The sequence below is a fragment of the Parus major genome, chromosome 1A (assembly GCF_001522545.3).
Source record: "Parus major isolate Abel chromosome 1A, Parus_major1.1, whole genome shotgun sequence".
Lineage (NCBI taxonomy): Eukaryota > Metazoa > Chordata > Aves > Passeriformes > Paridae > Parus > Parus major.
Window position 1 is genome coordinate 57,893,780 of NC_031773.1, and position 22,191 is coordinate 57,915,970.

At 43.7% G+C, this 22,191-nt stretch overlaps 2 protein-coding genes and 1 long non-coding RNA gene across 3 annotated transcripts; 2 read left to right on the plus strand and 1 right to left on the minus strand.

The window, feature by feature from the left end:
- Positions 1-236: 236 nt before the first annotated feature.
- FGF23 (fibroblast growth factor 23) lies at positions 237-4,537 on the plus strand. The gene is made up of 3 exons (XM_015626966.2): positions 237-725; positions 2,922-3,025; positions 3,550-4,537. Exons 1-3 carry the CDS (start codon positions 497-499, stop codon positions 3,985-3,987), a joined length of 771 nt encoding a protein of 256 aa, XP_015482452.1. The 5' UTR covers positions 237-496; the 3' UTR covers positions 3,988-4,537.
- A 5,776-nt stretch (positions 4,538-10,313) lies between these two features.
- On the minus strand, positions 10,314-19,588 carry TIGAR (TP53 induced glycolysis regulatory phosphatase). The gene is made up of 6 exons (XM_015628321.2): positions 19,391-19,588; positions 17,969-18,006; positions 16,023-16,144; positions 13,343-13,420; positions 12,213-12,323; positions 10,314-11,774 (listed from the first exon to the last, which is right to left on the minus strand). Exons 1-6 carry the CDS (start codon positions 19,420-19,422, stop codon positions 11,331-11,333), a joined length of 825 nt encoding a protein of 274 aa, XP_015483807.1. The 5' UTR covers positions 19,423-19,588; the 3' UTR covers positions 10,314-11,330.
- A 41-nt stretch (positions 19,589-19,629) lies between these two features.
- On the plus strand, positions 19,630-21,302 carry LOC117244443. The gene is made up of 2 exons (XR_004497559.1): positions 19,630-19,740; positions 21,113-21,302. It is a non-coding gene; the product is annotated as an uncharacterized LOC117244443 (long non-coding RNA).
- The last annotated feature ends 889 nt before the right edge of the window (positions 21,303-22,191 follow it).

The window sequence follows — 22,191 nt, forward strand, 5'->3', positions numbered from 1 at the left end:
TATTAACTTTTGGTACATTTGCAACAAAATTTTAGCTGTATGTGATGTTTCCACTAAATCAGAATGCAGCTTGGAAACGGTGAGGGGAGGTGGGAGTCTGAATAAACACATCTGGCAAAAAAGAAAGATAATTCAGGTCCGAAGGGTCATTCCCTCCAGTTCAAGTGCAGTGGATTGCCCTTTCTGGATCCAACAGTAGGGGCGTGGGAAGCTTTCAGATGTCATAGGGTTGTAGATAACATTTGAACATATGATTAGCTTTCGTGAGCTGTCTTTAGAAACCTTACATTTTTCCCCCACACACCTTAGCCAGAGATCCTTCCCTTGAGGTTTTGGGACACTTAAAATGTTGCTTTGCCAAAAATCAAGGATGTGGAGAAGGTTTTCCTGTGTGATGTCATGTTGCTGCCCTTTATAAGCCTCTGCAGAGAAGAAGGGATCCTGAGGATTCACACTCCAGGCACGAGGGGAGGCGAGGAGCAGACGCTGACCCACCATGGAGCGGCGAACCATTCCCCAGGGCATTCCCTGCAGCTCCCTGCTCCTGCTGCTCTGCAGCCTGAAAGCTTCCCTCGCCTTTCCCAACTCCTCTCCACTGCTGAGTTCCAGCTGGGGCAATGGAGACCACCTGATGCACCTCTACACCGACACAGAGAGGAGCAGCTTCCACCTCCAAATCAACGCTGATGGCTACATTGATGGTGCTCCTCACCAAACCATCTACAGTAAGTGGCTTCCTACAAACCTCCATGGGAGCAGGGGAGGGACAATGACATTTTTTATTTCCTCACCACCTATAGAAAATCCCCTCTTCTCATTAGGCAGGCAGGCAGAGGAGTACAGCCAAGGGATGGAAAATACACATCATTATAATTCTCGTTTTGTTTAACAAATAAAATTGGTCCAAAGAAATCTAATGGATAGGGAATTTCATTCCTTGCCCAGGACAACTAAAGTCCTGTGGTTCCTGTAATGCCCTGAAAGGAAAAACCACCTGAATTATCCTTCACTTGATGATTTTGCCCCCAGTTTCTAGTGGAAGTTCCTATTAGAAGTTATGATCTTCTAATGATATGCCCCAAATAGCTACTTCCCACTGATGGTGCTACCAAAGGAACTGCACTGAGGGAACTCACCAGAGCAGTGCTGGAAAACTGATGACATCTATAAAATCTGTATTTTGGGGTGGAGGGCTGAAAACTACTAAAACTTAAGTTTCAGTGTGCACAGAACATAGGCATACAAAGGTCAGTTGAAAAGGGTAAATCTATGAAGGACCAGACTGGCATAAAAGAAGTGTTGAGCCTTTGGGGCTCATGAGAAGAAACTATGCCCTAGTATCACTAAAAGGTTCTCAAACTGTGTCTTCACAGTTTATTTTATTATATATTTCTTTATTCCTTCCTTTTTAACAGAGAATAATTTATTCTTCTTTTGCTTGGTCCAAACTCTTTAGTTACAAGACAAATTTGGGGGGCGGGGTGTGTGTTAAGACTTAGGGTTTTTTATAGCATTTCAAAAATACTTCTCTCTTAGCAGCATTCAAATCACAAGTAGCTTTGTATCATAAAATCAGGTTATTGTTATTAATATTATTATTATTATTAGTAGTAGTACATCTATTTTATACACTCAATTAAAAATCTAAGCCTAGATAATGAAGCTCTTACATAAGTAAATAAAGATGCTTTTTTAAGTTATAATTTAATTAATGAGGAAAAAGGATCACATTCTACAATTTTTTTAAGGAATTGATAATGAAACACTCACAGAAATGCTGGCACTGTCTTGCTATTCTTCCTACATATTTAAAGATTTTATAAAATTAATTTTAGATATGTTGGCCAAGAACCAGTGTGGGGTTTTATAGAACAACAAACAGCAAAATACCACATTTTCCCATATCTGCCATGAAACAAGCATAGCAGGATTTAGAATGGCGGAGCAGGAAAGATGGCATCAGACAACAAAAGGGATATTGAGAGGGAGGGTGACTGATTTTCTGCCACTGAGCCACCAGACAATGGGAAGTACCAAGTTCTGCACCAGGGTGGCATGACCTGGGTGTGCACAGATCTCGTGGGTGGGACAATGCAACAGGCACTGAGTCAAATGCAAGGAGCAGGTAAAGGAAAGTTGTTATTCCCGCTTTACCTGGCAACTGTGATATCACTCTTGGAGCACTACAGTAACCCAATTCAAGTTGGATGAGCTGAAGGTGGAGCTGGTCTGGCACAGGGTTTTCAGGGGGCCTTGATCATGATTTTTTGTGGTTTTAGCCAGCAAAAAGGATGTTAAGGGCAATGTAATCACAGAATCACAGTCTGGCTGAGGTTGGAAGGCACCACAGGGGGTCACCTGGTCCCACCTCACTGCTCCAGCAAGGCCATCCCAAAGCACAGGACTGTGTCCAGACAATTCTGGAATATCCCCACTGAGGAGACTCCACACCCTCTCTGGACAATCTGTTCAGGGCTCAGTCACTGCCCAGGACAGAATTTCTGCCTCCTGTCCAGGTGGAACTTCCTGGGATCAGTCCCTGCCCGTTCCTCTGGTGCCACTGTTGGGCACCACTGAAAAATACCACAGAGCAGTCACAAAGGTGAGGGGGACAAACTCCCCCTGGATGTGAGCAATGGCAGAACTGAGGGCAATTTGGGACTTCAGAGGGGAACAAAAGTTGTCTTTGGGAAGTTACTGCCACATTGGAACATGGCACCCAGAGAGGTGCCCTCCATTCTTGGAGTTATCCAAAGCCACAGGAAACCTGATTTAGGGTGGATTTAGAGTGGGCAACAGTTCCAGGTCATGTGGGAGGTTGGTTTGGACTCCCAGAGGTCACGTCCAGCCAGAGCATCCATGGATCTGTAAATGCAGTGTTGAAATGGATCTTGGATTTGATGTTGTGTTGTTGTGAACAGGTGCCTTAATGATCAAGTCTGAGGGTGCTGGCGCAGTAATAATCACAGGTGTGAAGAGTGGACGCTACCTGTGTATGGACATGAAAGGAAACATATTTGGCTCGGTGAGTGACCTATCCTAAGCCTTGAGGCTGAATGGACACTGCATTCTGCTGCTGTGGTACACAGAACATAGGCATGCAAAAGTCAGTTGTAAAGGGGACTTTTCACTGGCCCACTTCCCCAGCCAGGGCAAGTCTGGTTAGTTGCAGGTGGTGGGGGGGGAAGTGGTAGGGAAGATCTGACATTTAGGTCAAACTTTGCTCTCTCCTTTGATTGTATTAAATTGTAGAGCTGACAAAAATCATCTGAGGTCCTGCCTGGGTAAGTGAGGATGAAATGAGATCCAGTGAGGGACCAATCTGTAGCACAGAGCCATGGGTGGGGACCCTCTGGGAGAAAACAGGGTTTATCATTAAAATTCCTTCGCTGAAAGCATGGACTTGCAACTCTGATCTACAGGTCAGACACAGACCTGAGAGATTAGAAAAACACCTGCTGCACAATCTCATCCCTCTTTCCCTCTTTAACCAGTGTTTGTAATTTACCAGACTCCTCTGCTCACAGGTGTCATATTCTTTCCCCTCAGCATTACTTCAGCCAAGAGGACTGTGTGTTCACCCACAGGACGCTGGAAAACGGGTACGATGTGTACCAATCCCCCAAACACCACTTCTTGGTGAGCCTAGGCAGAGTTAAACAAGCCTTCTCCCCTGGTATGAATCTACCACCATACTCCCAGTTTTTGTCCAGGAGGAACGAGATCCCTCTGTTCCGATTCAACACCCCCGAGCCCCACAGACACACCAGGAGTGCAGATGTTGACCCAGTAGATCCTCACCAGATCCTGGTTCCGCAGAGGAAGGCCCTGGTGTTTGGCTCCCTGCAGCAGCAGCCAGCAGACTTTCCCCACATGCCCAGGGAGCCCATGAGGATCAACCAGAACGACGTGGTGAACCCCGATGATCCCCATGCTATGATGGAGGCCAGGAGGTACCCCAGCCCCCGCTTCTACATCACAAGATAACTGCGGCCCCCGTGCTCACCAGGTGGAGACGGGCAAAAGGAACTGTCTGTCACAGCCTGAATGCCAAAGTGGCTCTTAGAAACCTGGGAGACATTGGGAGAAGTTCCTTAGCTTCAAATCTTGTTTTGTCAGTAAACTGCCATCTGTAAGTACAAGTCCGATTTTTCCAGCTTGGGCTCTACCGGAAAGAAGATCCATTTTTGAAAAGAGTAACACAAATCAAACCTTTTGGGGTCTGAATCACCTTACATTTGCTTCAATGAGGAAAACAAAAAAAGAAATCCCTTGTATGAAATGGAAAACTGATGTTATGTTACTGATGTAGAGACCTGGAGCATCTGTTATTCCAGCAGAGACAGGGAATCCTCTTAACTAGCACCATCCTGTCCAAGCACAGCAGACAAACTGCCAGGTGGTGTGTTATATCATTATATCAAAATTACCATGTCATATATCAAATATCAGAAGGGGCTACAAGGAAGCTGGAGAGGAGCTCTTTATCAGAAATTGCAGTGACAGGACAAGGGGGAATGGCTTCACACTGACAAGAGTAGGTTTAGATTGGATATTAGGAAAAAATTGTTCCTTGTGAGGGTGGGGAGGCCCTGCCACAGGTTGCCCAGAGAAGCTGTGGCTGCCCCAGCCCTGGCAGTGTCCAAGGCCAGGCTGGATGAGGCTCTGAGCAAGCTGGGATAGTGGAAGGTGTCCCTGCCCATGGCAGGGGGTTGGAGTGGGTGAGCCTTAAGGTCCCTTTGAACCCATTCTGTGATTTTTTGTTTTTAGCTTTTAAGTTAGAGCTTCATTCTCTCCTCACCCATATGAGTTAAAAAAAGGTCACTCTGCTGTCATAGGAGCAGTAGACATGGAGTACTGGAGGAATTGACAGGACAACAGGACAGGATTAAAGGGAAAAAGAGCAATTTCTGACACTGAACCCAAGCTGAGGTTTTGAAAAAAATAGGAGAGTCTCACTCTCTCTCAAGTGGCTCTCTATCACAGTTCTACATATACTAAATTCTAACATCCCAATATGGGAATAAAGATCATTAGTTTTGCATATTTCCAACACAGAGAGAAGTACTAGGATTAACAATAATCAATTCTGTGTTAAACAGGATGTTTTATTTTGCATAATACTGAATTCTACAGGGGGAAAAAAATTTTATAAGGATCAAAGGATTAATATTTGGACTATAATGAAGACTCTCATCTAATGAGTGAAAATTAGTTGTCAATTAGTTTATATTTAGAAAAGGAATGTTCAATTATCATCCATGTTTGTATTCAGTTCTGAGCAGATATCAGATGCTTTATACTTGTAGGAGTGAAATTAGTATTTATTAGGAGATCTCTAATGGAGACAAAACCTTTTCCCTAGATTGTTTTATGCTTTGGCTAAGTTCACTTTGAAAAAGCTATTCTTGATGAACTCTTCAGAAATCAGGTGCAAGGCACTGATGAGCAGCACAAAATCCATTGCAGCAGAGATTTGAGGTTTTTATTTTGTGGGGTTTTTTCTCATGCTGAAACACAGATTCTTCTGTTTATTTAGAGTAGTTATCAGCTTGACAACAATTTGAAGTGGTACACTGCTCCTCAGAGGCATCACTGCAGCAAAGAAAGAACACTAGATTGGATGCTGTTCTTTTTTTCTTTCTTATGAAGTAGTTCACTGAAGCCACTGGAGTTACATCAGTGCAACAAAATCAAAAGAACCCCCTGGGCTTCTTGCTTTCATTTATTTTTTTCTGGATTTAGCACAACAGCAGGACTGCTGACAGCTTTTAAAACCATCTATTTCCATCCCCCCCATATTTGTATATATACACAATATTTCTTTATCTACCACATCCAACTCACTATGTTGGAAAAGTCATAGGTCCTTATTCTGCTCTTAGAATGGTTTCCCTAGATGGAGAGATTCCTAATTAGTATAATTACTTAGGAACACAGGACAAGCCAAATGATCAGGATTAGTCCAAGAGTTCCATCTCTTGGAATTTGTTTTTCTAAAGTTATTGTGGTTTTTGATTAATTTCTGAAGAAAAAGAGTGATTCAAAGGAACAAAGAGAATTGCAGGCAGGCAGACAGACAGTCACGCAGTCATGCTTTTTCTTGCTTATTCAAAATACAGCAAGACTTTTTAACTTGCTGACTATACAGTGGAGAGGTGTGATTTTATTTATGTTCTAGTTTGGTATCTTTACTTGATTCCTATACTGTTATTCTTGGCTTTTGCTCCCTGAGAGCTCTGGACTTCAAGTACACCAGCAAAGTTTGCATTTTGCATTAATTGTTGGAAGCTCCACAGAGCTCTTCTCTAGGACTCTGAGGCAACTGCCCCACAACTACTGGAACCACTAAAAGCTCTGTCCACATTAAATTTTGATGGGAAATATTGGTGGGGTTAAATCTATAGATCATCTCTATATTCCTGCACTAGAACAGAGTAAGAAGGGTTGCTCACTATCAGTAGCCAGGGGATAAGTAAGCTAAGACCGAATAGATGGTGGATTTTCCATCAAAATGAGTAATTTTAACTATAAGCAACCGTATCAAAACTTAAAAGAATTTATTCTTCAATGGAGATGCTGGAAATCACCAGCTAGCAAAAAAGCATTACTTATTTATGTCACAGTATTTATTTATTTATTTGAGTGGGTCTTAAATCCCACAGAATATTTATATGTATTTATAATAATGTGTTATAGAGACTATAATTCCTTTTATAAAAGTATCAATAAACTTTTCCATTCTCTCCAATTTCCTTTTATAAAAGTGCCAATAAACTTTTCCATTCTCTCCAAATGGTGGATTCTGCATTATCTGAATGCTTCCCCTTCCAGAAGTACTTGAGTGAACACATAAATGGTAGCAGCAGTGTCTGAAAATGTTTGTGTGCTGCTGTCCCCTGTGACTTCCAGCCTCAGAGACTGCAGCTTCCTAGGTGTTTCATGCACCCCAAATATAAAAGTTCTGTGAAAGATGATGAGAGAAAAAGTGTCTTTGTAGGTCTAGACTGACCATGAAGGGATTTTAACCTCTATTGGGAAACGTCTTTTACAAGCAATGAGAAACCACAGGTCTGTCAGTTCAGTTCTGCTGGGAATTATTTGTGATCCTGCCTCAAAGATCTTGGGATAAAAGATACTTGGTGAATTAAAAGCCTCTGCAGGGAGGGCTCAGAGCAGGGCCCAGGCTCTGCTCCAGGGGCCCAGCAATGGCACCAGAGGAATGGGCAGGGACTGATCCCAGGAAGTTCCACCTGGACATGAGGCAGAACTTCTGTCCTGGGCAGTGACTGAGCCCTGAACAGATTGTCCAGAGAGGGTGGGGAGTCTCCCTCACTGGGGATATTCCAGAATTGTCTGGACACAATCCTGTGCCCTGTGCTTTGGGATGGCCCTGCTGGAGCAGGGAGGTGGCACCACATGAGCCACTGTCAGAGTCCAGCCATTCTCTGAAGACTCAAGCAGTTGTAAGACTGGAGGTTCATCATGTCCTCCTCTGCATGCCATTCTGCCCCACATAGTTATTGATGATGCCTTCCCACTAATATTTCCACATTCATGTATTTTTATTTGAAGTCATTACCAAAAAAATTCCCCTTAAGGAACTTAAATAGCAGCTTTACTCTAGCTCAGTACTTGACCTTGGACATTACCAATTCTATGCCCACTAATTCTTTGCATACCTTCTTCACCATGTTTTTTCTCCTAAGCAACATTTATGTTTTCCAGCTGAGCTGATAGTTTCCATTCTGGCATTAAGTATTCAATTAAGATTCACCTAGATAATATTTCATTTTTCCCTTGCCTATACATTAGTTAACTTCATCGAAGAACTACCCATTTAGTCTAGTGCGAACTACTTATGGTAAAAACTCATTTAATTAGATTCCAGGTTTCATTTACCTCTCTTGTCTGTAATTGTTCTCTCCTTCAGAATTTGTTGCATTAACCATTATTTAAATTTCTTTGGAGAAGTAGAATGAAGCTGTGTGATTCTTGGGACTGTCCCATGCAGCACCAGGAGATGGACTCAATGATTCTTATTGGTCCCTTCCAACTCAGGATATTCCATGATTCTGAAACTAATTTTATGATTCCTGCCCTTCTGAAACCAAACCCCCTTTTTTCACTTCAGCTTTTAAATTCAGTAAATTCACTTTTCAATGGCCAGCTCTTCCAAAATAGATTCAGGACTTACTACATTCAAGTCTGGTGCACCACCCTGCTCCCATTCAGCTGGATGACACAGCAGGGCATCAGAAGGAAAGAACATTACACTCAATGGAGTCTTGCCTGGCCCTCAGGTGCATTCCTTTGGCGACCAGTAACAGCCTGCTCAAGATTCCTGGGCTTTCCCATTCCAGTGCTCTGCCATATCCATAGATACAAGAGAAGCAGCTCACAAATCACTGTGCAGTTCATTTGTGCCCATGCAGCTGCCATTTGCCTGGGATTACAAAGATCCAAAAACCTCAGGCTCACAGCCCTCAAAAGCAGGACACATCTGGGGGAAATCTGACATTTTTAAGTCCAGGCATGTGGCCTGTGGATCTGAGGCAGCCAAAAGCTTGGATAGATAATGCATCTGATTTAAATTCTGTTCTAAATGAAAAAAAAAGGGGGAAAACCTTCCTCCTATTGCAAGGCAGAGCTATGTCTGGAAAAAAAAGATCTGTAGGAGTAGAGAAAATATCTTTGCTTGTACTAGCAGAGCTCTCTGCCCACTGGCTGCTTGAGGAGAGGCAGACCTGTGAGATGGAGCCAGTATCCATTGGCACTACTGAGTAATCCCTCAAATATTTATGTTCTGTTACTATTCCTAACAGACTTTTCTATTGCTGCAGCTCTTCTTTCCCATGATCCCAATAAACTGCACAGATTTACTGCACACATGCACAAGACTCACCTGACCAAAAAAAGCTTTAGTCTCAGTGTCAATATAAAAACTTAAAAAGAGGAGTACTATTCACAGACCTAAATAAAACAGCTGTTAGAATTAGCTTCAGGAGCTCCCAAAATTAGTGACTTTTTAATGCAGAGGGAACCGGACATAACAAAGGAGATATAACAAGTGCAACTACTTTACGGCAGGCTATACCCCACCTAGGCTGGTGCCCTGTCTCCAGCAATGTCAAGAGCAGATACTGACGGAAAAAGCACACCTGGACAAGTGCAGGACATTCTTGACTGCTTGTACTCCCTTGGCCACTGGCAGATGTGTTTGCAGCATTTTTGCATATTTTACAAAGTCTGAAGTGGGAGATTCTGATGCATTTTCACTGAAAAATATGACTTCATTAGGATAGGAGCTGTTTAGAAAACCTGAGTGGTTTCACCCTTTGGTATTTTTCTTGTTAGACACCATGGTACCATCTACTCGCCCTGTGTGAGAGTTACAAGAGGTATTTGGTAACAGTAGGATAAAGAAAACAATCACAGAGACAGGTTTCTTAGACTGGATTTAAATTTTAACAACCTATAAATACAAAAAAGAAGGTAAAGCATATTATAGAGGAAGAGTAAAAAATCCCTCTGGGAATAGTGTGACCCAAGCAGTGTCAAAGAACTTAACAAAGAAGCCTACGTTCTCCTAAGTTATGGCATCATCAACAAGAACAAAATATGAATTACCTGCTTGAGAGCAGGCAAGAAAGAAAAAGAAACCTTCTAAAGTGAGAAGCACCCAGTCACTAGTGTGTTTTGAAATATTTGATGAAATGACAGACTTAGGGAGAAAAACGTGTCACATCTCCACTCATCCTCTTGCATTTTCAACTCCGTTAGTTTGGCTCCAAGAATAGATGGAATGACTGACAAAATTCAGGACGTAGCAGTTTCAGTGGTTCAAAGCACTGTCAGGAGAATTCCCTGCTATGTAAGTGACCTGCCTGAAATAAACTGGCACTGCCAGGGACAGGCAAATTCAGAATGAACTCCTACCCCACGCTCCTACTATTAATCCTGTTAGAAATCATAATGAAACCTTTTCTATCTTCATTGGCTGTGACCATCACCTGAGTATTGGGGAGCCGTCTAGGAAGATGCATTTCACAAAGAGCTTGAGGAGTCCATGCAAAAGTTGTGTTCCCATTTTAGCTTCCTGTGAAGACTTATTTCCTTCAGTATATTGAGAAGGAATTATTTTATTACTGAAAAAGAGCTATGGACACTTTTAAACAACATCAGCTCTAAGAGTCTTTTTCACAGTAAGAGGTCAGGAAGGAAAGAAAGGAAGTTATGTGATCTGAGCAAAGCTTCACAGGGCAATATTAAGAAAGATTTTTACCTCAAAAGAAATACAGATGAAATGGAAGTTCTATTCAGGAGCCTTTAATTTTTTTATTTTTTTTAAAACAGGCTTAAAATATGCAAACGAAGAAAAAATATGTGAATCTTATAAATAACATAAACCAGATAAGCTCACACTGTAACACCACAAACACCCCAGTGGGGAAAGAATGCAGTATTAACACCAACAATCACCAAACAATCAAACTTGCCTCATTCTAGGCAAAAATAGAATCAAGTGCATGACCGCAGCTGACAGAAGGATTCCAGTCAGGTACAACTCACCCCAGAGAGAAAGTTCCTCCTCCACAAAAGAGACCATTACTACATGCACACGAGGTTCCTCATCCTGCTCACAGTTAAAAATAAATACTCTGTGTTTGTGTACAGTGCTCTTCAACAGAGATCTCGACAACCTGAACAATTTCTTAGGAATTACTCCTGGCGAGGTAGGTTTATCATCATTCCCACTTTACAAACAGAAAGGAGACTTGCCCAGAGGCTCACAGATATTCAGTGTCAGAGTCACACCCCCTGGCTCTGCACCAAACCTTTCCCACTGGGCAATGCTCCTTCCTAGGTTCTACTATTGCATTCAAAAATTTATTTTAAGACAACATGTTATGTTTCATATTACAATATATTTTTTTGTAATAAAACAAGAATACAGTATAGCTCAGCTTTGAGGTACCATTCCTCTCCCCTCTCCAACTCCTTCACTTGGAGGTAACCAAAATAATTATGGAGTAATGCAAAGGAGTTGTTTGAAATATGTGCTGTAGGAGCAGATATGCAAGTGACTGCAAGTATTATGTTTCTGAGAACAGAGAATGTTTTATTTTGCAACTGCCAACTTATACTGGGCACTAGGACCATGCAAATTGTGGTTTTAAGATGGCAAGCAGTTGCATGTCTCCCTATTTGCAGTTTAGGGCCAGCAATTCCAATCCCAGTAATTATTACAGATACTTTTCCCAAGCTTAGCAAAATTGTGAACTAATCCCACTTTCCCCCCCACAGAGACTCTTAAAACACTTTTGAAGCTACACATTCACAGTTCCCACATCCACTAAGTGAGAGTCTTGGTTAAGACAGACACATGTGATTTTGGGTTTTAACAAATTCCCATTTTCAAGTTTTATAATGAAATGACTGATTCCAGTATTTGGACTGACAGAAGACAGCTGGGACTTCGTTAAATTTGCTGGTAAGGTACAGTTGAGATCTGAAACAAAATAGCCAATCCAGTTCCTCATGTAGGCTCCATGACTCACCACCAAAATATTGGCATCTAATACCATGGAAGATCCACTGCCCTCAGAGCTCGGCTCTGCCTCACTGCAGTCGTTTGTCCAAGGGAAAACAAACTGTTCTCCAGATGTTCCTGAGCTCCTGCCTGGTGCATCAGGCTTGCTGTGCTCCTTCTGCTCCAACTCAACAGCCAGCTGGCACAGGAACTCAAAAAAATCCCTCGCACGCTCTCTCACCTGCAGGGAAAGGCCGAAAGGGAACCTTGTGAAGAACGAAGAGTTTGTTGTGAAGCAAGCACAGATTTTGGGCCTTTCAGAAATCTGACACGTAACTACTTCAATTAAAAGACAAAGGTTTCCCCCAGACAAGACTCAGAAGCCAATGCAAGTTACTGACTGCTGTTCAAACTCCTCTGCCCTCCAGAGAGCAATTGCTATCACCCTCCCATGAGGCAGAGCTTCGTGAGGAGTCAGTCTCAAAACTAATATTTTAGTTATAAAGAGATTCCCCACTTGGCAGCCACTGTTATGAGACCAAGCAGCATTTTTTAGCTTAGAGAATATCTCTATTTGGGCTGAGCTCTCAGTGGGAAGCTCTCAATAGCTGCAATTGCACTGATAAAAAACCCTAGAAAGCAGGGCCTAAATAAATAAATAAATAAATAAATACCATACTTCATCCAGTGTTTCTCCTCCAGGAGGTGTGAATGAAGGACATTGCTCTCCAGCATCCTTTGCCATAGCCTTGAGGTCAGCCAAAGGCCTTCCTTCTGCAACTCCGTATTTCTGTAAGGGAAAAAGGGGGTTTGGCAGGATGTGTCAGGTCTCCTGTGCCCCTTCCAGAGGCTGCAAACAGCTCTTCACAGCTTTGTCTTCTTTGATTCTCAAGCCTTAGCTACCTTTTACATTTTATCCCAGTTTTGGGCAAGGAAATGTCTTTATACACATCCTTTTAAACTGCATATATATAGATATATAGGTAGGTAGGTAGGTAGGTAGGTAGGTAGGTAGGTAGGTAGAAAGAAGAAAGATAGAAAGAAAGAAAGATAGAAAGAAAGAAAGAAAGATAGAAAGATAGAAAGAAAGATAGAAAGAAAGATAAACAAACTAAGAGCAGCATCTCATTTAAACCATGAACATTCAAAACATGACCCTCAGCCTGATCTTTGCATGGAGACTTTTTTCTTCCTCTGACAGTCATCCCCAGCATACAAAATTCAAGTATCTTTGTGACAGAGGTCACAGTGCAAGTGCTTCTGTACGTAGCCCTTCACTTGAGGATAAACTCCATTTTCTTTTTACTTGCAGGAGGCTACAGGAAATTATTTTTCACATGTAAGAAGCCAGTCTTTTCTCTAAAGACCTGTGAAGTCTTCACAACAGAGGATGGGTTCAATTCAGAATTTTTGAAAAAGACATTTAAAAAAAGGAAACAAAACCATGCAATTAAAAGTAAATAATAAGACCTTGCTGATTTCAAGGGAAGAACTGGAATTTCTGAAAGAAGAAAGATTCAAACAGGAAATGCTACAATCACATGCTGCTCCTTAAACATTATATCTTATTTATTAAAATCAATAAGGCATGATAGCTACAAAGTTCATCACTTAATTTTGGCTCTGCTTCACGATTCTGCAAACAATTTATTGTCCCTGATGTGAATAGTATCCAGTGATTAAAAACACATCAAATAGTGGTCTCCACTGCTAAATCTACCATTTAATAAGGCAAGATACCCTTGTATCAGCAGGAAGTTCCATTTTAAAACTGTTTAACATTTGATAACAAATTCTTTTGGCACTTACTCTCTCTCGCAGTCTTGCATCGTACTTGATTTCCAAATCTTTGCAAAACCTGTTTTTTCCTAGAATGGCAGCAGCAGTCTAAAAAATGAACATATAGTCACATCATCTGGACAGAACATAGACACACCACCTTACACCACCACAGCCAAGGTGAATCCCATCAGCAGCATCTGACAACCCAAACCAACAAAATACAAAGTTTTTCAGCTACCAGTCTGGCAGAATTGGATAGATGGCCCAGGCCAGGCCATAAAAATAGAAAAGATGCAATCTTCTGTCAGTTCCTTCCCAATTCAAAGTCCAGAACAGCTGAAGACACAGTACCCATGAGAGGTGGGCAGCAGAGTTTACTGCGATAAGAGCCACATCTTCTCTTGAGTAGAAAACAGAGCAATCATGTCCGCACATTGTTTACATGTAGCACATGGGCCAGACTCACAGCTGTGTCCCCTGAAACTGCTCAGTTAATCCAACTGAAAAAACATCTGACACCTGTCTGGCTGCCACAGCCAATCCTTAGGGCTGGAAGGGACCTCTGGAGATCACCTTGCCCAGACAGGTTCACCTGGAGCAGGTGACACACAAGCTTGTCCAGGTGGGTTTGGAATGTCTCCAGAGAGGAAGACTCCAGGCCCTCCCCAGGCAGCTGTTCCAGGGCTCTGCCACCCTCAATGTACAGAAATTCTTCCTCTTGTTGAAGTGAACTTTTTGTGTTTTGGTTTGTGTCCATTGCTCCTCATCCTGTCACTGGGCACCACTGGAAAGATCCTGGCACCATCCTCTGACACCCCTTGGAGATTTTATTTGCATTAATAAGATCCCCTTTCAGTCCTCTCCAGACTAACCAGACCCAGCTCCCTCAGTCTCTCTGCATAAGAGAGATGCTCCAGACCCCTCATCATCTCTGTGGCCTCCACTGGGTCCTCTCTGGTAGCTCCTTGTCCTTCTTGGGAACCAGAGGATGGCTGACCTGCTGCTGGTTCTTACAGGCACCCAAGTGTGAAGGCTGCACTGGCTTCACAGACAGTTTGGGCCATTCAAACATCCACACCCAATCAATCTGACATTTAAAGAACTCATTTTGAAAATGCTCCTGGGATTCTGGCAAGAGTAAGCAGCCTTGTACTACTGGCACATTTAACATAATGCTTAGGACAAATTTGGTCTTGGAAATTTAAGCTTCTGTCAAAGAGTAATGCAGACATAACGATAGGGTTGAATACAGTTCCTTGTGTATATGCACAACACAGTTATTTGTATGATTATATGCAGGAATTTCCTCTTTTGCAACAAAACTGGTACATTCCTCCCATACTTGAGCTGTGAAGTGACAGTGTAGTAACAGGCTCTTCACAGAACTGCAGCTGCCAAGAAAGGGAGTTCCGACCACATGGAAACTTCAGCTTTACACATCTTTGGGAAAGCTTTCCCAACATCTGGACAGCTTGTCAAACAAATGGCAAAACACATTTCCTGTATGTAAAGGAAAAATTCGGGTCCTTCACATTAGGAGAGTGAAATTCTGAAAGTGCTTCTCATGGAAGACTGTCTCTAATATAAGAAAAAAATCCCAAACCAATTCCCATAAGGGAGGCATGCAGCACCGACAGTTTTATGAAAGTTAGAAAGCACTTTTAATGTTTTAAAATATCATCACTGCCATTCACACACGTAAAAGAAGTGACTCAGGCAGCTACTCTGCATTTTTAAAATATCCAACTATTGCACTCTTCTCTCCTTGTCTCTTTTGTTTTCTGTTTAAGCTGTGCTGCTACAGCAGCTTCTGGAATTGTGCTGAAAAACCGATGAGCAATGTTGGTTGATGGTGTATGTTACAAGGAAATAAAAGGAGATTTATACTACATTTGGTTGATCTGGTTTACAACACAGTTTTGTAGACTTTCTGCAGGACAACACAGCAAAAAAGCAAGCAAACAAGAATGGCTTAGGAGTTTCAACCCCCTACATGTCTCTTGAAAACACAGAATAAGTAACAGAAGAGACAATTAAAGATAGGGCTGCCACAGAGACATGACCTTCCTAGAACAGCTGATCTCAAGCTTTAAAAGTTTGGTTCCCTAATTTTGAGTATTTTGTAATCCTGCACACAAGGTCACATATAATCCCATGTAGTATTTTTTCCTCTTAATTTAATCTATATTGCATATTTACTGCATTAAGGCAAGAGGCGTGACACATCTCACAAAATCCAACATCTCTGCATATTTAATGATCCTTGTACTGATTTCACAGCAAAACTTGACCTTGCCTGCACTGGTCTCCATTCCTCAGAAGAATACAGCACACAGCCACACTACCTGGGACAGCACAGTGTCACAGCCAATATGGTTTGCTTTTTCAGAGAAAAACTCACTTCTGTCTGTGATACCCCAAAGCCCCCATTACTCCTTCAGCAAGAACAATGCCCATATAAAATAATGGCAAATCATGGAATCATGGACTGGTATGGGTTGGAAGGGACCTTAGAGATCATCCAGTTCTAACCCCTTTCCACAGACAGAACACCTTCTCCTATCCCAGGCTGCTCACAGCCCCATCCAACCTGGCCCTCCAGGGATCCAGGGGCACTTTTTGGCTCTGTCACTGCATTATTTTTGCATCACCAACAGCAAATAAATGCCAGATTCGGAAGCCAGTTGTTGCCTCAAGAAGTGCTTACCTGCTTTGCTCGAAGGAGGTCACTTGAAAAGACATGGGTAAACTTCACATTACTGAGAAATAAACCAGCAGCATCTGCTTGCCTGAAACCAGTTGCAGAGAGTGGCTCATCCACTCCTTGACCTACAAAATAAAAACCCCACAACATAAAGACATGCAAATTTTAGACCAGCTGACCAGCAGCATGTCAGCAATACAGAAACTGCCCAGTCATAAGAAAATCTTTCTCTTTTAGTAAAGCCAAGCATTAGGAAAAGACACTGCTCTTCTGGTCTTCCCCAGTCATGCTAACTTAATGATAAAAAAGAGTAAAGTCTAGGAAGACAGAAGGAACACTATCAATGGTAATTATATTAATCTATACCTTTGACAAATTTAAACATAAAACAGAGACCTACATTTAACAGAGGTCACTGGTCAGATTCCTGCAAGAGGCCTCTCACAGCTGAAACTTTATAAACAGATTTGTTAAATATAAGTAAGAAAGAGGACAATACCACTGAGAGAATGAGATGCAAACACAATCTGTTCCAATCTCTTCCTCTCCACCTCACACTCTGGCACTAATGCTCATGCAAACTGGAGCAAACCTAGCTGGAAAGCAGCAAACCTCCCAGAAATTGTTTCCATCCAGAAAGTCTGTGAGAATAACTGGTCTCAGAGCTCTAGGACAGTGTTGAAAGAAGCAGCTTTGGACATCCTACGTAAGTTGAGCAGGTGTGCCCCTGCCACAGCTCAGAGTCTGCAGGAGAACCCAGAACTGTGGCAGAGGGACAAATATGTAACAGATTGCTACATCCACACCTTTTACCCATTCTAGTTCTGCAGGAAGCCAGAGCAAAGAGAATGAAATTCACATCAGATTCAGAAGAAAGAAAATAAACTATTTTCACCCAGAAAACACACAATCCAACAGCAAAAGACAGGACACCAGAAGTCCAAGTTCCGAGCACCTCATCTGTAATTCAGACATGTGAGATGTCTGACTCCAGTGTGCTGGTAAAGGCCTTACACCTCTCTAAACATAAAAAGCTTGCCCAAAAACAGAAGCTATGTTGTCTCTACACTGGAGAGGAACCCACTACATGTCACTTGACCCAAGGTGCTAGGAATTCAAAAGACATCATCAATATTTTTAAGTAAGTAATACAGGAGAATATTCTTTACTCATCTTATTATGAGCACAAATCCATGTTGCAGGAACCAGAAATGGCAGTATCACAGAGGGAAGAAACTACAGAAGCACAATTCTCCTTCACAACATGAAGTATTGTAGGAATACATTTATTCAGAGTACAACCCCAGCCTTGATTTTCCTACAGCACACATCCAGGCAGTTCAGTGTGTTCAATTTTGGGTGTACAAGCCAGTAGCCACTAAGACGAAGTCTAGTTTTAAGTATGTCCAATCAAGACTGCCTTCCTAGGAAGAGCTGGGATTGTACAATACAAGCATTTAAACAACCTTTACTTTACATTCTCCCTTGCCCTACTGCAGATTTTTACTGCAAGTAACAGATTCCCTTCTTGAGGCAACAGTCTCCTTCACATCACTTTATCTGGATCTTTATCCATCCTTCTGCAGCTCCTTTTCCTAGAAATCCTTTTCCCAAACTTCACATTACTGGGATTTAACACAGTGCTATGGAGTACTTTGTAAAGGTGCTGCTACCATTTCACTTGATTACATGCAACCTATTTTTTCCCTGCGTAGAAAAAGGAACTTTTCTAATACTCCTGTTAAAACACAAAATACATCAGCATCTGTTGATATTCTATGGAGGGTGACTTAAAATCTTCTGTAACATTATGAAAGCCATGTCCTGGCTTACACATAAAGTCTCTAAAGGTTTACAGTATTACTGTTTAATAACACCTGAGCAGTTGGTGACAGGATTTCACCATGATTTTCCATCTCTAACCAGCTAACAGAATAACTCTTACTAACCTTGCAGTATCTTGTCTTTGTTGTATCTTGTTTCTCCACTGAAAGAGATTGTAAACAACAACAAAAAATTAACTTCTCATCATTTTAGTGTATTTTAAAAACGTTGTTGTATTAAATACCAACAAGAGACAGCAGCACCTGAACGTAAAAAAAAATGAGACACAGTGCAGCACAAACTCTTTTCAAAACAATGCACACAAAGATTTTATAACAACAAAAAATCACTTTCAAAACAATTCCAATCATGCTGCCAGTTTTTAATGAGACAAAGCTATTTGGAATAAAAGTAAGAGAAGTGATTTCTTAAATTTATCATAAATACAGCACAATTTATCTGTAACATCTACACCTCTGTGCTGGAGAGAACAAAGCTGCAGGAAGACTCTGGAGCCCTCTTTTGACAAGCATGTGTTGGCAGCTGGTTCTCTGAACTTTATAGGGAACCAATTCCAGAGACTATCAAGGGTAGCAGCAGAGCTGCACACCTGGAAGAAACAGAGCCTAGGAAGTCAGAGCAGAAGAAATCATAGACTCATGGAATAATCTGAGTTGGAAAAGGCCTTAAACATCATCCAGTGCCAACCCCCTGGCATGGGCAGGGACACCTTCTGCTATCCCCAGATTGCTCAGAGCCCAGCCAACCTGGCCTTGGACACTTGCAGGGTTGGGGCAACCACAGCTTCTCTGGGCAACCTGGGCCAGGGCCTAACACCCTCAAGGGAACAATGTTTTCCTAATATCCAATCTAAACCTGCTCTCTGGCAGGGTGAAGCCATTACCCCTTGTCCTGCCACTCCAGGCCCTTGTCAAGTCTCTCTCCATCTTTCCTGTGGGTTCCCTTCAGGCACTGCAAGGCCACAATGAGGTCACCCCAAAGCCTTCTCTTCTCCAGGCTGAACAATCCCAATTATTCCCTCAGCCTTTCCTCCCAGCAGAGCTGCTCCATCCCTCTGATGCCCTTGGTGTCCCTGCTCTGGCCTGGCTGCAGCAGCTCCCTGTCCTTCCTGTGCTGGGCCCAGGGCTGGATGCAGCCCTGCAGGGGGGGCTCAGCAGAGCCGGGCAGAGGGGCAGAATCCCCCTCCACTACTGCCCACGGGGATTATAGTAAAGGAGAAAAAAAGCTCAGCTTTCCTTCAAATTAAGGAGTTTTCTTCTGACAGTTGCAGGAAGCTGGAGCTACTTGATTCAGTCAGCCATAAACCTCTGTTAACAGAGTGGGAGAAATAATCTCCTTTGGAATTCCACCCAAGTCACAACCACCAATTTTTTAACGTTTCAAGGGAAAAATGTTCACACCACCACTCCTACCCTTGCCCCATCTGAGAGCTTTTGCTCAGCTTCCCCCTCCCGCTGCCCGTGACCGAGGAGGGGACGCGGCCCCCGGGACGCCGCCACCGCCGGGGATGCGCGGGCGGTACTCACTGCCGCACGACGGTCAGCCCGAAGCGAACCATGGCGCACGGCAGCTCAGGTGAGCGCAGATGTGCGCAGGTACGGCCAGATGTGCGCGCAGGTGAGCGCAGATGTGCCCAAATCTGCGCGCAGGTGAGCGCAGGTCCCACAGCCCGCACTGCGGCGCCGCGCGCCTCGCCGTGACGTCATGGCCCCGCCCCGCGTCCCGCTCTGACGTCACCGGAGGCGGCTCCCAGCAGAAAAGGAGGATCCGGGAGGGCGTACGGCTGACTGCAGCTCCCTGAGGGTAGGGCGCAGCGGGCCCGGCTCCCACGCCACATGCGACAGGACGAGAGGGAATGGCCTCACGGGAGGCTCGGGTAGGACTTCGGGAAGAAATTCTTCTCCCAGGCTGCAGGGCAGCGGTGGAGTCACCGGCCCTGGTGGCATTTAAGCGCCCCGTGGATGTGGCGCCTGGGGACAGGGTTCAGTGGTGGGCGTGGCAGTGTGAGGTTTACACCTGGACTTCTGCACCCTAAATGGTTCCGCACTCTCACTGTGCAATTGCAATCAGGAGGCTTTCACCTTAAAACTCTGGGTTTCGCAGCGTCTCGTGACGCTGGTGTTAAGGAAACTTCCTGGTCTGAGCACCCCAGGATCCACTTGGACACTGGCAGTGTCTGAGCTGGGACTGACGCCCCCTCCCAGCTGCATCCCCCACACTCACCAAGTCGGATCAGGTTTCCTTACTGGCTCAATTCCAGGATTCCCTTACCAGAGTCTCAGATGTCCAAATCCTTAAAATAACTTCAATCACGGTGCAATTGCTAAATAACTAAACAACAGCCCGAGCTGGTGGCCTCTCAGGAGGGACGCAGCACAAGGGAACCCCTGGGCTTTTACACCCTCACAGATTAAGGGTAGGAAAGTCTGGGTTTTCAGCTCCCGCCGTGTCTCTGAGTGTCCATCCCCTGCCCGGTGCCACAGGGCGCTGTGCTGGGCGAAGGGCTGGCAGCTCCCAGCCACTTTCCTCAGCTGGGATGCTCCAGAGCTCAGCCTGCAGCTCCACTGCAGCTGCACCCCGGGCTCCCTGCACTGAGTGTGTTCGGCCACACCGGGACCAGGGCACAGACCAAGTTTGCCCCTTTGGAGAACACGGAATACTTGATGATGTTCAGTCTGGTCATGTGAGCTCAGTTAACACTGATTGGCAGCAGCGCTTTGCTCAGAGTACATTGATATTTACATATAGATGGAAGAAGGACATTATTCACAAGTCAGTTAGAAGTCTGGGCAGCCAAATCACACCCGGAGTAACCATCAGCAAAGACGAGCTGATTCCAAGGAATAGTTTAAAGCAGCAGTTTCCAAAGCAGAGTAGTGTGAGGTGTCAGCATCCACATCCAACTGGGACCACACATTCTTGTCCTGCGGAACCCACAGAACCACAGAATGTCCTGGCTTGGAAGGGGCCTTAAAGATCATCCAGTTCCAACCCTCTTCCATGGGCGGGGACACCTTCCAATGCTCCAAACCCCATCCAACCCGGCCTTGGATACTGCCAGGGATCCAGGGGCAGCCACAGCTTCTCTGGGCAGCCTAGAAATTCCTGCTGGTAAAATGGACAAAGAACACAAGAACAAGAAGTGACTGGAACTTATCCCTTTCCCCTCAGAAAGCTGAAGTTTTATGGCTTACTGACATTGTGATTAACCAAAATATTAGTTGGGCAGCTGAGTGTATTTCTTTCAGATTTCCCAGCTGGATCGAATAAATGGTATCTAAAAATCAGAGAAATTCTTCTGGATTGTCCAGAGATCTGACCTCAGTTTGCAACTGGTTTGTGCTTTAACACCAAACATGTTCTAAATGAAGACTGAAACCATTTGTTTCATTTGATAGCTGTTTAAAGCAGATGCAAAATTAAATATTTAATGCAACAGTTGTGTCTATTTCATTTCCTTTTTATCTTCTTTCGCAGTGTGGCATTAACCTCAAATTTCCTCAGGGCCTCTCCTCCACAGATTTCAGAACTGACATTTTCAAGGGGTGACACCAGTGACAGTCTTGCCTGTACACAAGCCAGTGCCAACTGAATCAGCTCTGACCTACTTCTGTTGTATCACCATTAAAAACAACTGTGTTTTGCTGCGGTGATAAAACTCCAGATGTGTCTCACATGTGGTTTAGAGGATCAAGTCTCAAACATCATTGACGACATTGTTAACATCTCTTATAAGTGAATGTTTTCACACAGGTCTTTTTGCAAAAGTGACAGCACTTCTGGCAAAGTTTGAGAGACTTTGTCTGAAGGCACCCAGTTTGGCTTTGTGAGTAAACAGCTTGGAAAGCCCGTATCTTCCGACTTGGAGCCTCGTGGCTTAGCTACTAGATTAGGTTTCCCTTTTCAATTGTCATTTGGGATCTAATCTTGCTCCTTGCACTTACAAATACACCCAGAAGAAACCTTTGCTGAATTCCTTCAGTTCTGCTCCATTGCACTTCTCTGCCTGCGTAATGCTGCTCTGAAGGATATGCTGGCCTGAAAAGAGGCATAACCCTAGCAAATCCTACACAGATTGTCCTGCAGACAGGCCTCAAACTGGGTCTGCTGGAGAACACAATTCTTAGAATTTCATTCATGGCAAAGTGACTTCAGGAATGTTTTTAATTGTTTTTAAGCTGGTTCTCAGTGCAGTATACAAGCTGTGAGCAGGGAGCAGAGCCAGCCAGCCCCTAGGCCGAACACCTTCCCTTCTGCTGGAGCTGTGAAGCAGAGGCGGGCACTGAGGTGAGCCGTGGGAGCCCTGGGATATTCCTTTCCCAGCCCG

What these genes read in the sequence shown, in the direction of transcription:
- TIGAR (XM_015628321.2), bottom strand. Translation starts at nt 19,422, where the DNA reads ATGGTTCGCTTCGGGCTGACCGTCGTGCGGCA. An exon ending in CAAAGACAAGATACTGCAAG is followed by an intron (nt 16,145 to 17,968) that starts GTTAGTAAGAGT and finishes TTTATTTTGTAG; the next exon opens with GTCAAGGAGTGGATGAGCCA. An exon ending in ATGCAAGACTGCGAGAGAGA is followed by an intron (nt 12,324 to 13,342) that starts GTAAGTGCCAAA and finishes TTTCCCTTACAG; the next exon opens with AAATACGGAGTTGCAGAAGG.
- FGF23 (XM_015626966.2), top strand. Translation starts at nt 497, where the DNA reads ATGGAGCGGCGAACCATTCCCCAGGGCATTCCCTGCAGCTCCCTGCTC. An exon ending in TCCTCACCAAACCATCTACA is followed by an intron (nt 726 to 2,921) that starts GTAAGTGGCTTC and finishes TGTTGTGAACAG; the next exon opens with GTGCCTTAATGATCAAGTCT. An exon ending in AAGGAAACATATTTGGCTCG is followed by an intron (nt 3,026 to 3,549) that starts GTGAGTGACCTA and finishes CTTTCCCCTCAG; the next exon opens with CATTACTTCAGCCAAGAGGA.